The 14,968-nt window shown below is 56.8% G+C and overlaps 1 protein-coding gene across 2 annotated transcripts; it reads left to right on the top strand.

Annotated features, from left to right (window-relative positions):
• The first annotated feature begins 620 nt into the window (after window positions 1–620).
• Window positions 621–14,653, top strand: TGM1 (transglutaminase 1). Of its 2 annotated transcripts, none has more exons than XM_014868622.3 (15): window positions 621–733; window positions 1,452–1,778; window positions 1,928–2,116; window positions 3,089–3,337; window positions 3,712–3,830; window positions 3,964–4,071; window positions 4,504–4,678; window positions 5,065–5,203; window positions 5,333–5,436; window positions 7,582–7,670; window positions 8,160–8,313; window positions 8,422–8,703; window positions 8,829–8,989; window positions 9,362–9,498; window positions 13,644–14,653. In XM_014868622.3, the coding sequence occupies exons 2-15, from the start codon at window positions 1,454–1,456 to the stop codon at window positions 13,870–13,872; spliced, it is 2,460 nt and encodes an 819-aa protein (XP_014724108.1). In that variant the 5' UTR covers window positions 621–733; window positions 1,452–1,453; the 3' UTR covers window positions 13,873–14,653. The 2 variants fall into 2 exon arrangements, with proteins under 2 accessions (XP_014724108.1, XP_014724110.1); XM_014868624.3 differs by lacking the exon at window positions 621–733 and adding an exon at window positions 749–1,163.
• Window positions 14,654–14,968: the final 315 nt, after the last annotated feature.

Genomic DNA, 14,968 nt, shown 5'->3' with positions numbered 1-14,968 from the left:
TCACCAGTCTGCAGCTTGGGATCTGGGGACCTCCCTGGGCAGGATCAGGCCCAGGCCCAGGCCCATGGGATGGTTTCAGGGGCTGAGCCCCACTCGGGCTGCATGGGAGGCTGACAGCAAGACTCCATGAAAGCAGAGGCAGGCAGCCTGAGCTTGGGAACAGAGGGGCTGCTGGATAGGGGTGTGGTGGAAAGGGCTCGCTGCCCCACTGCCCTCGGGTCGGCTCCGCCCAGGAGGAGGGGCTCCTTATGCCCCAGCCCGGCAGGAATCAGCCTGATGTGGGGTCCCTCAGACGGGGCAGTCTCACCAAGGCCCTCCACTTTCACTCAGCTTCAGCCCTGACAGACCCAGCCCCCGCCCCCTCCCGAGCCCCGGCCCCACCCTGCATCCTCAGGTTTCCACAATTTCTGGGTTCCTCGAAAGGGGAAAGAGTGCAGCCAAGCCTCGTTTCCTGCCCCTAATCTCGCCTATCTCAGAAGACAGCCCCCAGAGGCCAGGCCTCCACCCCCCGATGAGGGATGGAGCAACCACGCTTCCCCTTCTCCCCAGCAGCTTGGCCCCGCCCTCTTCCCCCCCTCCCCCCCCCCCCCCCCCCTCATAAACCACTTACCGGCCCGCCCCACACCTTCCACTCGCGCGGCAGCGTCCTGTCCGTCCGCCCCGTCCCGTCAGTCCCGACCTGTTCCACCCCGGCCGCAGGACTCAGCGCTGCCGTCGCCAACACCGCCGCCAGGTGAGGGCCTCCGACGGGCACCGCGGTGCTGAGCCCCGGCGACGGCAATGCCGTCTGGGGGCCACGCGGAGGTCGGGCCCCTGCAGGTGGGGTGCGGGCCAGCCCGAGCCTGTCGCCCCCGCTAGGCTGCCCCCGACGCCCACCCAGAGACCTGCGGCCCTCCGTCTCTCCCGGCAGCTCCGTGATGGCGTTTGACCCAACGTGGGGAATGCCAAGGACCCCAAGCCCGGCATGTCACCCGCCTATCTTTCGCAAAGAGCCTTGGGTGGGGTATTTGTGCGAAGAAATGGGTCCTAGAGGCGTCAGCCCTTGGACCTCTAGACTGAAGAGCCGGCAGATGGAGGAAGCAAGCCAGGGGATGGTCTGCACCGCTAGGTTTTTGAGGCTGTGACAAGTGCCTACGCTATTCCTGGGACGGGTCCTTGAGCAGGTTTCTGTCTTGGGCGTCTGGTTTGGTGGATGTCTCTGTGGGACTGAGAGGGGGAATACCTTCTCTACGGTGCTGGAAGTTTCTCTAGGTGATTCTGAAAGGAGTCTCTGGGGAAGGTCTCTGGATGGGTCTGGGGGAGTCTCTGGGTCAACATCAGATCATCTCCATCGTCTGGCTGGGACTGAATCAGCTCTCTGGATGGAGGGTCTCCCGGTGGGCTGGCTGGGGCATCCTGGGTACAGGAGGTCTGAGCGGAAGATCAGAGCCTCCCCTGCCTCTTCCACGTAGGCATGACGGATGGTCCTCGTTCAGACGTGGGCCGCTGGGGCGGGAACGCTTGGCAGCCCCCCACCACGCCTTCTCCGGAGCCGGAGCCAGAACCAGACAGTCGTTCTCGCCGAGGAGGCCGTTCCTTCTGGGCTCGCTGCTGTGGCTGCTGCTCCTGCCGGAATGATGACGACTGGGGGCGTGAGCCCTATAGAGACCGAGGATCTGGCTCCAGAGGTCGAGGGTCCCGTTCTGGAGGTCGAAGACCTGACTCCCGGGGCTCTGACTCCCGCCAGCCTGGCTCCCGGGGCAGCGGTGTGAACGCAGCTGGCGATGGCACCATCCGAGGTGAGGCTGACCTGTCCACCTTAGCTAAGAGCTGAAAGGCCTTAACTGAGCCTGGGTCTCATCCTGGCATCTCTGGGGGCCTGGGAGGCTAATGTTGGGGGCCTGGACGCCCCGTGGGGCTTCACTGACCCAGAGCTGTGGCCTTGCAGAGGGCATGCTGGTGGTGACTGGCGTGGATCTGCTGAGTTCACGCTCGGACCAGAACCGCCGAGAGCACCACACGGATGAGTTCGAGTATGATGAGCTGATTGTGCGCCGCGGGCAGCCCTTCCACATGGTCCTCCTCCTGTCTCGTCCCTATGAGTCCTCCGATCATATTGCCCTGGAGCTGCTCATCGGTCAGTGGGACCTGAGTGGGAAGGGTGAAGGCCCTAGACTGGCGGGGGGCCTGGCTAGCAGGGCCCCCTAGTCCTAATATTAGGATCAGAGGGCGTCTTTAGGCTCCTCCTCCACCCCACTCCTCACCTCTGCCAGATAAGCAGGTGCAAGTATGTGAGTGTGTCCCTAGGGATGTGTCTCAGGGAAGGTCTTGGCGTCCCCATTTTCCTAAGCTCACCCTCTTCAAGCCTCCAGGAGCTTCTGTCCCAAAACACTCTCTCTTGTGTCTCGATCTTGTGTCAGCATCTCCTTCAATGTTGCTGCCTCTGTGCATCTTTCCTTCTGGGTCTGCTCTCCTTCCCCCGGGTGTGGCTGGCTCTCTCTGTGCTCTCGGTCCAACTCTGTCTCTCTGTATCTCCATCCCCATGACCCAGGGCAGGTGCCTCCCTCACCCCTCACCACGTTGCATGGTGGCCATGGACTGCCCAGGCTGGTGATTATGCTGCTGCTGGGGGCGGGTGACTCCTCGTACCCCTTGATTAGGGCCTAGCCTCATCCAACCCAGCCTCTAATTTCCAAGATACCCCCACCACCTCCACCAGGGATGCCCTGGGCTCTGGAAGCTGCAGCCCTGGGGAACAGGCAGGGCTGGCCTTCAGGATCTGAACTGCCCTTTCATGTGGGGTGGGGGCATCTGGACCCAGCCAGGCGGAATAGTCAGGCAGGTCAAGGGTGACCTACCCATTTCTGAGTTCAGTGTCGGGGGAACAGGTTTGGGATGTTGGACTTGGGCTCTGCCCTGACATGTGGGCAAACATCGGGTGGGGACAGAGCTACTCTCAGAGAGACTGTCACAGACTAAGGCGATGGCCCAATTCAGGGACATACACACACCGGCTCACACATTCTGGGTGGGGCTGGGAGAAGTCCAAGTCCCCGTCCCTCCTCCTCAGGGAGGCCTCACCAGCTAATTGCCACTTCCCTCACCTCAGGAAACAACCCCGAGGTGGGCAAGGGCACCCACGTGATCATCCCAGTGGGCAAGGGGGGCAGTGGCGGCTGGAAGGCCCAGGTGACCAAGGCCAATGGGCAGAATCTGAACCTACGGGTCCACACTTCCCCCAACGCCATCATCGGCAAGTTTCAATTCACGGTCCGCACGCGCACAGAGGCTGGGGAGTTCCAGTTGCCCTTTGACCCCCACAACGAGATCTACATCCTCTTCAATCCCTGGTGCCCAGGTGAGCCAGCTGGAGTCAGGTCATGGGGAGGGCAGGTCAGGGCTTCCTTTCCTAGGATCCTGCTAGGTGCCTGGGTGCCTGGCCCTAGGAGAAGCCAGCCTCCCATTGTCCAGGTGATGGGACCTAGGTCCACGGCAGAAAGATGACCCACCCAAGGTCACACAGTCTCACCTCCCCTGGTAAAGGGCTTTGGGTACACCCACCTTCTTCCTACCATCTGTCATGCAAGGGCCCTTCCCAGGAGCATCCTGTCAGGCTAGAGGCAGCGTCCCCTCTCTTCCTCTGCAGACATGAGTCCTGCAGAATTGGCCCAGGGGCAGGTGGGGCTAGGACAGGGCTGGAGGGAACTAGACATGTGTGTTCTGGGGAAACAGAGGACATCGTGTACGTGGACCATGAGGACTGGCGGCAGGAATATGTGCTTAATGAGTCTGGGAGAATTTACTATGGGACCGAAGCACAGATTGGCGAGAGGACCTGGAACTATGGCCAGGTATGGGTGCCCAAGGCCGCATGCACTCAGGGGAGCTAGAGGCCAGCGGAGGGTAGTGGGAGAGCCGGTGCTGGCCTGGGGGTCGAGCTGGGCCACAGTGGGCCGTGGTCATCTGTGCCTTCCCTCCTTCCAGTTTGACCACGGGGTGCTGGATGCCTGCCTGTACATCCTGGACCGGCGGGGCATGCCCTATGGAGGCCGTGGGGACCCGGTCAATGTCTCCCGGGTCATCTCTGCCATGGTGAGCACCCTCATGTCTCTGAGCCCCCTCGTGTCTCTGAGCCCTACTCTCTGTCTGCCTGCTGCCTCCCCTGTATGCTTCTCCTGCCCTTTGTGATTCCTTCAGGACCCCAGCCCTGTCCCTTCCCTTGCAGAGGGTATTGTGGGGAGGGGTCTCACTTCTCTTCCCTCCATTGCCTGCCCCCACCCCTCCCTTCCTGGCTCCTGTCCCAGTTCTTGTGGAATGTAGGGCCAAACCCAAACTTGGCACACCCAGGATTCACATTCCTGTGTCAGACCAGGGATGGGGGGGGGGGGGGGGCGGGCAGATCTGGGAGGGGTGGGCAGGGCTCAGGCTGCCTGCAAGATCCTGAGGCATTGGGGTGAGGGGCTGGGCTGGGGAACCACACGGCCTTTCCCCCAACTCCCCCCCACCCCATCCTGTCCTGGACAGGTGAACTCCTTGGATGACAATGGGGTCCTGATTGGGAACTGGTCTGGCGATTACTCCCGAGGCACCAACCCATCAGCATGGGTGGGCAGCGTGGAGATCCTACTCAGCTACCTCCGCACTGGCTATTCTGTCCCCTATGGCCAGTGCTGGGTCTTCGCCGGTGTGACCACCACAGGTAGTAGAGGGATGGGGAGAGGAGGAGGGAGGGAAGCCATGCTCCACCTTCACGAGTGAGCTGGGCCCAGCTGTGGCTACAGTGCAGGGGCAGGCCGGGGTGGATGGTAGGCTGGCCTTAATTACCATTAATTAGTGTTAATAACCGAGAGAGGCCTAGGGGAGAGGAAGGAGGAGGGACAAGCAAGGACAAGGCCAAGCAGGTGGACTGGCTTCCCCTAACCCCCAGCGTTCCCTGGCCTGAAGGCCTCCTGGCCCTGGTGACCCCTGACCCAGCTTGGCAACCCCAGTGCCCTTGTGCCCCTGCTGTTCCTGACTGGACACCTCACCTGGCCCCAACCCTGCCCTGTCCCCGGGCCCTGAACCCCAACCTTGGTTCCTCTGCAGTGCTGCGCTGCCTGGGCCTGGCCGCCCGGACCGTCACCAACTTCAACTCGGCGCACGACACAGACACGTCCCTCACCATGGACATCTACTTTGACGAGAACATGAAGCCGCTCGAGCACCTGAACCATGATTCCGTCTGGTGAGGCTTGGGCCAGGGATGGACTGCCGTCCTTGCCGAGGATCGGTGACCTGAGGCCTGGGGGTCGAGGGGGTGCTGGGGAGGCCTGGAGGGACTGCTCAGACCCAGCCCTCCCTCCCGTCCATCCAGGAACTTCCACGTGTGGAACGACTGTTGGATGAAGAGGCCGGACCTGCCCTCAGGCTTCGATGGGTGGCAGGTTGTGGATGCTACACCCCAGGAGACCAGCAGTGGTGAGGCGGGGCCCCGCCTGGCTCCTGTACCCCACTTTGGCTCCTCCCAGCTCCCCAGCCTGAGTCACAAACCCCAGAGCATCAGTGCTGGGCTGGGCCTCAGAGCCAGCTCCTTTAACATCACACTTCTTTCAGCTGGCTTATATATTTCCACCTTCCTATGTAACTGTTTATTTGCCTAAATTTTATTTATTTATAATTACTCAGATGGTTAATTACTCAGATGGTTCAAAAGTCAAAAGATTCAAGAGACTTCAGTGAGAGGTTTCCCATCCCCACCAAATCCACTCTTCTCACTTGCTTTTTTTACTTAAAGGTCCTGGAGATAATTAATTGAAGGGCCTTCTTATTTACGTATTTTTTAAAGTTAGAAAAGAAAGTCGTTATTATAAGTGCTACATGCTGGGAAGGAAAAAAAAAGTATGGAATTGAATAACATAAATTGTAAAAGTTCGCTATTCTCTCTGAAGAGGTTTTTGTTTGGTTTTAAGTGAATTTCTGGGTCCCACCCCAGACCTGATACATCAGACAGTAGAGGGATGGAGTCTAGGAATCTCTATTTTTGAAAGTTCCCCTGGTGATGCTGAAGATCAGCTGGGTCTGGGACCCACTCCAAGCCCTCGTGGGACACGTGGGAAGTGGTGGCACAGAGAGGGGCAGTGACTTTCTCTAGGACACAGAGCACTAGATCAGCAGCAGAGCAAACCCAGTCCCTGGTTTTCTCCCTTTCTGACCCAAATTCTCGCTTTCTTCATGTCCTCTCCTGTCTGTTCCGTTGCTCACTGTGAATTATATATACAGTATAGAAAAAATCAGGGTTCAGATAGGTTTGAAGAAGAAAACAGCCCCAATAACCCAGCCCTCAGAGATAGTCACGGATGACATAACCTCTAGTCTCTTTTCTGTGTCCCCATACACATGTTTCTGCAAAAATTAGACCTGTCATACACTTTGTTCTCAAGCCGGTGTCGTGTCCCCGTCCACCCTCCAGCCCCAGGCAGCGGGGCCTGCTTCCTTCTGGCCTCTTCCTTCCTCCCCCAGGTCCAATAGCCCATGCTGAGACTACATTCCTCCTCTGGTCTCTGGCCAGACCCCTCCCTCTCAATCATCTTCCCCCTGAGTTGTGCAACCCAGTGAGGCCTGTGATGCTGGAACAGCCCGGCCCAGGACCCTGGGAGATCTGAGTTCCCGCCCCCAATGGGGAAGTGGTGGGTGGGCGGCAGGCAGGTGGGGGCTCTGGGGCCAGCCAGCCCTGGGCTTGATTCCAGCTTGATCACTTCTTAGATATGTCATCTCGAGCAAGTTCCTTGCACCTTTGGGCTCTGCTGTTTTTGTGTGTCATGTGGGGATAACATGTACCATGTAGGGTGATTGGGAGAATTACATGGGATCCTCATGTATTAGAGAGACCAGCAGCATGCCTGGAATAGTCCCCACTCAGTAAATCTTAGCTCCTTCCATTCTCTCTGTATCGCACTGTCCTGTGAGATCCTGAGATCTGCTTTGCCTCGCTGAGCCTCAGTTTCCCCATCTTTAAAGGGGGCCATAGTGCTAGGTGTTTTCTAAGATTCTTTCCTGTTGGATGGTTCTCCCTTCATGTTCCATGTCCTCTCTTGCCAAGCCTCCTCCCCATCAGGCCATCTCCTCTAGAAAAACCTCCTGAGCACAAGGAGGACAGACTCTATATCCCACCAGCGCCATCCCCACCTCCCCACAGAGAGGACACAGCAGGCTGTAGAGCTGGAGGTTTGTTCTGGATTTTTCTGGAATGGTGGCTGCAGTGTCACTGCTCTCCCAGCCAGCAAGCAGAGCCACAAGAGGGCTCTGGGTTTGATTCGATGTAGGAGGGGAGGGTCCTGACCTCTGGGGGTCACAGATAGGCAATATCCAACCTCAGCCAGTGGAGGAAGAGTATACGACGACTTAGTGATCAAGGCAGGCGTGTCCAGGCCCCACGCACCCCCTGCTGCCTGAGGCCAAAGGAGACTGTGCTCTTCTTTGTTTTCCTTCCCTGGGTTGGACCAGGTGGCGCTGACCCTGAGGCAGGGGGCACTGGGCCAGGGTGGGTGTGCCTCTCCCCAGCATCTGAGGGTCCCTTTCGGTCTCCTCGGACCTCTCACCTCCGTCCTGCCCTCACTCCCCCAGGCATCTTCTGCTGTGGCCCCTGCTCCGTGGAGTCCATCAAGAACGGCCTGGTATACATGAAGTACGACACGCCCTTCATTTTTGCTGAGGTGAGGCCTGTGCTCCGGGGACCAGAGCTCTGGCGTCCATCCTGGGTTCTCTGGTCCTGACTTCACCGCTGACTGACTAGCTGTGTGATCTTGGGCAAGTCGTTCTTTCTACGAGTCTTAGTTTCCTCAACTGTAAAAAAGAATATGTATTAATGGCTGCCGTGCTTCCTATACTCAGGATCAAAAGAAATAATGGGTATGAAACTGCTTAATAAGTCATAAAGCCAGTGAATGGGCATAAGGGATTACTGTCATTAATGCCCTAATGTGCTGCAAGGAGCCTCCCAGACCGGCTTCTTCCCTGCTCCCTGGTCTTGTCTGGCTCAGCTTGGAAAGTCGCCCAGTTTGGCTCTGCCAGGAGGCTCCCAACCTTTGGATCTAGCCTTCCCTGCCGCTCCAGGGTTGGGGAAGGCAGCTGGGAATCAGGCCTGCCCTCAGGCCCTCTGGCTCGCTCGTTCCTGGGTTACACCCCCCACAAACCCTCAACAGGTGAACAGTGACAAGGTTTACTGGCAGCGGCAGGACGATGGCAGCTTTAAGATTGTGTACGTGGAGGAGAAGGCCATTGGCACACTCATCATCACGAAAGCCATTGGCTCCAACATGCGGGAGGACGTCACCCACATCTATAAGCACCCAGAAGGTACTGTTCCCCTAACCCGGCCGGCTCCGGCCCATGCCACGTGTTCCTGCTGAGCACTCGCCCACCCTGCAGTAGCTGTAACTTCACCCTTGACCTTCAACCCCGCAGGCTCAGAAGCAGAGCGGAAGGCAGTGGAGACAGCAGCAGCCCACGGCAGCAAACCCAACGTGTATGCCAACCGGGACACGGCTGAGGACGTGGCCATGCAGGTGGAGGCACAGGACGCAGTGATGGGGCAGGACCTGACGGTCTCCGTGGTGCTGACCAATCGCGGCAGCAGCCGCCGCACCGTGAAGCTGCACCTCTACCTCTCAGTTACCTTCTACACTGGTGTCACCGGGTCCGTGTTCAAGGAGAGCAAGAAGGAAGTGGTGCTGCAGCCAGGGGCCTGTAAGTGCTCCTTCCTGGGCCCTGTCCCCTGGATGGCTGGGCACCTCGGGGCTGTGGACACGGAGACCCTGGGAGGTCAGTCTGGGGAAAAGCAGGCCTCGGTGACGCCGTGCTCTTCTCCCCAGCGGACCGTGTGGCCATGCCTGTGGCCTACACGGAATACAAACCCCACCTCGTGGACCAGGGGGCCATGCTGCTCAACGTCTCTGGCCACGTCAAGGAGAGTGGGCAGGTGCTGGCCAAGCAGCATACCTTCCGTCTGCGTACCCCAGACCTCTCCCTCTCGGTGAGTGCGGCTTGCTGGGCGTGAGGGCTTGCCAGGGGCTGAGGGAGATCGGAGGGGAAAGAGAGAGGCCACTAAGCCAGGAGCCATTCCAGGAGGAGAAGTTCAGGGCCTGGCTCTGAGCTCTTGGGCCTCAGGCTCCTCATCTGTAAAATGAGATCATATCCCTGATTCTGTGGTACCTTCACGTGGGGAGTGGGTTGGAGTTTCCTCTCTGGCTTTTGGGGAGCCTTCTCTCAGGGACAGAAATGTGGGACTCGGGGAGGTTTTGACTCCCGAGGAAGGAGTTTTCTCTCTCTGGTGGAGTGTGCGACATGCCACACAATGTGTTTGGCGGGGGTCTCTGATGTGGGGGTGGGCCCCTCTTTCTCTCAGCTGCTGGGAGCAGCTGTGGTTGGCCAGGAGTGCGAAGTGCAGATTGTCTTCAAGAACCCCCTGCCTGTCACCCTCACCAACGTCGTCTTCCGGCTCGAGGGCTCTGGGCTACAGAGACCCAAGATCCTCAACGTGGGGTGAGTCTGGCCTCTCGGCCTGTCCCTGCTGCTGCCCCTGCTGCCTCCCAGGCTGCCCTGGGGCCCGGCTTCACTTCCTTTCTTTGTCAGGATGGGTGCGGTCTGTCAGGCCCAACCAAGCAGCTAGGGGCCAGCCAGCAGTAGCTTTTGACTCAGTTCAGTCCAAGGAGCATTTCAGGAGACCTGCTGTGGGCCTCGCCCTGCCTCCTGTCTCATTAGGGAGCTAAAACTTCCCGAGGGAATCATCAGCACTTCCTCACAAACATGGCTCAGCTCTCAGGAGTTGACCAGCCACTTTCAGGAATATTATCTCATTTGGAAACCACAGAAACCCTTTAAAGGACATTAGAGATCATCCTATGGTTAAAAGCAAAGCTTTGGGATCCTAAAGGCTTGGGTTCAAGTCCCAGCTCCATCACTCACTACCCTTGGGCAAGTAACTTATCTCCTGTAAGCCCAGCCTCAGTTTTGTCACCTGGAAAGTGAGGATCACCTGGAGCCCTGGCTCTGAGGGTCGTGGTGAGAATCAGATGCGAGGATGCATGGAAAGTATGTAGCTGGTGTGTGGCACAAAGTCAGGGCTCTGGAGGTAGCGGCCAACCACACTTTACAGATGGCGAGGCTGTGGCCACATCTCACAGGGGCTCATGGCTCATAAGGGGCAGACTCCACTCTTCCTGCCATGGCACACACCACACACGTGCTCTCAAGCTTGTTGCCTGGTTTGTGCCATGAGAGCCGAGCAGCAGTTCCAGAGCACAGGGCCCCTTGCCCCAGGCCCTCACCCAGCCTGCCTGGGCATGATCCTGGGCTAAGTGAGGCTGTGTACCCATTGAGGGCACACACAGTGCTTGTGTTCCTGGCCTGTGCTGTCATCTCTGACACAGACCCACATATGCTGCCCTGTCTCTTCCCAAGAATGGCACAGAGGGAAAGCAGAGAAGGCTAGAGGCTGCACTTTAAGATCAGCTTTCTGGGGACAAGGGGAGGCATTTTCCTCTTTCGACAAAGGCCCGCGTGGAGGTCTGGGTGGGGGAGGCAGAGGGTCCTGGCCCAGCTGCCCACCCTTCCCCCTCACAGTAGGCTCTGCCTGGTCGTGGCTGCCCCTTCTGTCAACAGGCCAAAGCTGAAAGGGTTGCTCTCCTGATCTTTGCCTCAGCCTGGCCCCTGGATGCAGTGACATGTCTCAGAGGAGTGCTTTCCAGGTGCTGCCCTATAAGGGTCTCTGGCAGCATAGAGAGGGGAGCTTGGGACTCCCAGATAGCTCACCCTGCAGGCAACTCTCACTTGCAGATGCTGGAGGAAGGTTTCCCTGTTCTGAGGGTCCCCCAGAGCTGGACGCCCTTGGCAGCCTCGCCAGACCTTTGATTCTTGCCCCCACCTGGGAGTAAGGAGAGGACCACTGAGCTGAGCACCAGACACTTGGCTCTCTCTTCAGCTGTGGGGCTTTTGTGAGTCTCCTCCCATTTAAAGGCCCCAGTCTTCTTCCCACCAGTAAGTGAGAGGGTTGGATGACGGTTTTTCAAGGCAGGACCTTCTTGGACATCCTGTGCCTCCTCTGCTGCTATGAGGCCAAGCCAGGGCCTTCAGGACGATTGAGAGCCCCAAGGGGGAAATCCCTGAGCTGTGGGTTGGGATATATTAGATTTCAAGATGGGCGTTACTTAGCTCTCGTTTGCACATCAAAGGCTGTGGTATGGAACCCCATTATAGCATAAGGTGTGCCACCCAGTGTGGCGACTGGCCACTTAATAAACATTCCAGAACTTACTCCTCCAGACGGCTGTTGTCACCACCAAAGCAGTCACCAGCAGAGGCTGGAAGTCTGTTCCAAACGCTTCTCGGGGATTTTCCCCAGAGCCTGAATCATATTCTCTAGAATGTCCCTTGGGCGGCCTCCTTGGGGGGGTGGTTTTGACTTTGGGGAACCAGCCTAAAGTCATTTAGAGCTAGTTCTAATTAATAAGTTAGGCTAACAAGGTGGGCAGTAATGCCCTTTTCAATCAGAAATGAAGTTTGGCTGTAGAGGAGGGCCAAGGAGTTTTAAAAAATGTTTCGAGCGCTGGCAGCGTGGTTGAACAGTGTATAATTGAAGGTCAGTGCTAATTTGGATGTCTAAATTCCGACATCCGTGTCAGGGAGTTGGTTTCATTATCTGTGCTCAGCTACAGGCATATTGTAGCATTCACAGCTAATGAGCTCAGCCTGAACTCGCAAACGGGTGTGGCAAAGGTCTCGCCTGACACCAGGACAGGGGCAGGGAGCGAGCTTGATGTCCCCACCTGGAACCTGGAAAGCAATTTCTCTTGGAAGTAATGATAAATAAAGGCTAGGTTCTGAAATAGTACAGTCCAATTATAGTAGGGGTTAAATAGACCTGAGAAGGCTGGTCTGAGCCTAAACAACTTTAACTTTGTATCTATGGAAAAGTGGGCACAAATTAAAAACACAAATTTGTAACCAACCAAAGTAGAGACTACCGGTCAAGTTATAGACTTAATTTCTAGTTGTATGTTATGATGGGAAGTCTGGAAATTAAGTCTATAACTTAACAGCTAGGCTATATCTATCTCTCTGCCCACTCCCCCCCCCCCCCCGCCACGCCCATGGAGCTTGGAGGCACCTTCAACACCAGCTGATTCCACCTCCTCATTTGACATTCACTTCCATTTTACAGACCCGAAAGTGAGGATCAGAGACATTCAGTAACTTCTCCTAAACCACACAGCTAACAGTGATAAACGAAGCAGGACAGAGCAGTCCAGGGAAGCCCCTTGGAAGCAGGTCCAAACGAAATGTTTTGCCCCAAGGAGAGCTCATCCTTGAAGTTGGGCTGCTGGCTTATTCCCTTGTAGGACTGGAGGCATCTGCACAGGGTCTGGCTCCAGAGACGGTCCCCAGGGCAGGCTTGGGTTGAGTAGGGGCCGGAGGTAAAGGTTTAGGCAGGTGCAGGAAAGGACAGAAGCTAACAGGCATGAGCAGATGCGGTGTAAACGCAATCCTGTTCGGTGTCTAAGGTGCGCGTTCAGATTGCCGGAGGAGCTCAGAGAAGGGCGAGATTTATTTTCCTGATGGCAGGGGGTGCTCAAGGGAGCCCTCCCTGAGGAGGTGGTGCGAGCTGGGCCTGGAGAAAGCCCAGGGGCATGGCATGAAAAGGGAGGTGAGTTGAGGGAAGGGAAGGAGCTCGGGGCTGAGGGGCAGGAGGAATAATAATGAGGCGGGGCCAGCAGGTGGGCTGAGTCACAGTGAGCCTGTGTGTCGGGTTAGGGAACTGAGATCTCATCCCGTAAGAAGCAAGGAAGCCAAGCCCTTGACGGGTTCAGTTCACCTCCCAGTGGTTAGAGACTAGAATGGAAAAACGAGACGGGAGGCCAGGAGGCCAGTTAGACAGCTGGTGAAACTGTGATTCCCAGAGAGCTGGTCTGGGAATAGATTTTCAGAGGTCCATGAAGAAGGGAGAAAATGAAGACGCTGTAGTGTGTGTGTAGGGGGGGTGTGTGTGTGCACGCATGCGTGTGCCTCTCTCTCACTCTCTCAATCGCACACACACACACATGCACACGAGAGTGTGTGTCAACTTAAAGATGCCAGTTGTCTATTCTTGGGAAAGACTTTCCTTTTTTTCTGAGATAACATCCTTCTAATGTCTTGGGGTATTAAAATGCTCTTTCTTCTTTGGAAAGACGATCATGGCAGAAGATAATTAATTTCCTTCCACTTTCTTGGCAAAACTGAAAGTATTTGGCAATACTGTGTCGAACCCCAAAGTCTCGTTTCGAAGTTTCCTTGGTCTTGGAAACCCCAGGCGGGATGGGGATGGTCTGGTGAGGCAGGAGCCTCATTGACAGAGAGGGGGAGGCGGGGACAGTCTGTCCAGGTGTTTGTGGGAGCGGGGAGGGAGGAGTCCCGGATGACGCGGAGATTTCCAGCTCAGGCAGCTGGGTGGGTGGCCGCTGATCTGGCTGTGTGGAGGCGGCTGTGGGGGTCAGGCTTTGTCCTGGTCATGGGCGTGGAGATTCCAGCTGAGCCAAGAAATGACTTAAGGGCCCCACCTTCTGCTCCTGCCTTCCTGGCTGCCCCGTCAGTTCTTACTCCCCACTCCACCCCCAGTCACCCCAGGCCCATGACCCTGTCTCTGCCCACAGGGACATTGGGGGCAACGAGACTGTGACGCTGCGCCAGACGTTCGTGCCTGTCCGACCAGGTCCCCGCCAGCTCATCGCCAGCTTGGACAGTCCACAGCTCTCCCAGGTGCATGGTGTCATCCAGGTGGACGTTGCCCCAGCCCCCGGGAGCGGGAGCTTCTTCTCAGATGCTAGAGGCAACAGTCGCTCAGGAGAGACCATCCCGATGGCTTCTCGAGGTGGGGCTTAGCCCTGGGCCAGGAGCAGTGGGACTGGAGTCGGATGAGCAAGGACACTGCCTCAAGACAGGGGCCCCACACAGAGTGGCTCCCCTGGGGCTCGGGTGGAGAGGCCTGGGCCCCTGGGGAGGGAGCCCATCTTCACTTGCACTGGGTGGCGCAGATGCTAGTAATCTGTTTTTTAATGAAGCTGCTGTTCTCTCTATTGATCAGTCCATGCCAGCCCGACGAGTGTGGACCCATGGTCTGTCCCAGGGATGCGTGGGCATTTCTGGCTGCCCTGTTCAGAGAAGCATGGCTGGCAGGGCAGCGAGGGTGCCAGCTCAGCAGCTCTTGAGACAGGGCCTGCTTAGCATGAGGACAGCCTCCAGTGCTTGCCTGACCAGTCTCCTCCCACCCTAGGGGGCTTCTGCTGACCAAAGCCCTTTTGAAACCCCCTGGGTTGGGGTGGGACTGCCCCCCTTCCACGGTACCCACTGTGGGAAATAAGGACCTAAATTCCTTTTGTAGGCACATGTTTGAGATAGAAATAGGCTGGAGGACTTGCTGAGCAGCAAAGGCCACTTTCCAATATTTGTTTTCAAATATCCTTGTCTAAGAATTTTTACAAAAGTAACACATGTTCAATGTTGAATAGTAAGAAAATAGAGAAAATTGTAAAGAAGAAAATAGCAATGAGCCTCACCCACCACTATGTACAGAAAATAACCATTAACATTGTGTTCAGATGCTGCTTCCCCCCCACGTAACCTTGGTGAGCATTTCCCCATGACATTAAATATTCTTTGAAAACATCATGTGTAAGACTGGATGATAGTCTCGGCTTCCGGGCCGCCCTCCTGGTCCTCCTGAGTCTCTGCCTTCTCAGTCTTCTTGGCTGGCGCCTCTGCCTCTGCTTAGCCTCGGGCTGTTGGAGTGACTCAGGCCTCCTCTCCAGGCTCTCTCTCATCCAGCTTCACTCTGCCCAGGTGAGCTCTGCCAGTCCCGTGGTTTTAAGGATCACTGGCTCCCCAAATTGTATGTTTTCCTTGAACCTCAAACTTGTATATTTACTGCCTTCTCAACATCTCTGCTAGATGTCTCACAGACACCCCAAGTGTAACATGT

This window comes from Equus asinus, chromosome 2 (genome assembly GCF_041296235.1).
Source record: "Equus asinus isolate D_3611 breed Donkey chromosome 2, EquAss-T2T_v2, whole genome shotgun sequence".
Lineage (NCBI taxonomy): Eukaryota > Metazoa > Chordata > Mammalia > Perissodactyla > Equidae > Equus > Equus asinus.
Note: the sequence above shows the minus strand (reverse complement) of the source record. Positions and strands in the feature narration are given on the sequence as shown.

Bases quoted from the DNA above. Each gene is read 5' to 3' on its own strand.
- TGM1 (XM_014868622.3), top strand. From the start codon at position 1,454: ATGACGGATGGTCCTCGTTCAGACGTGGGCCGCTGGGGCGGGAACGCT. The intron at 3,338-3,711 runs GTGAGCCAGCTG...CTGGGGAAACAG, and splicing joins CTTCAATCCCTGGTGCCCAG to AGGACATCGTGTACGTGGAC. The intron at 8,704-8,828 runs GTAAGTGCTCCT...TCTTCTCCCCAG, and splicing joins GGTGCTGCAGCCAGGGGCCT to CGGACCGTGTGGCCATGCCT.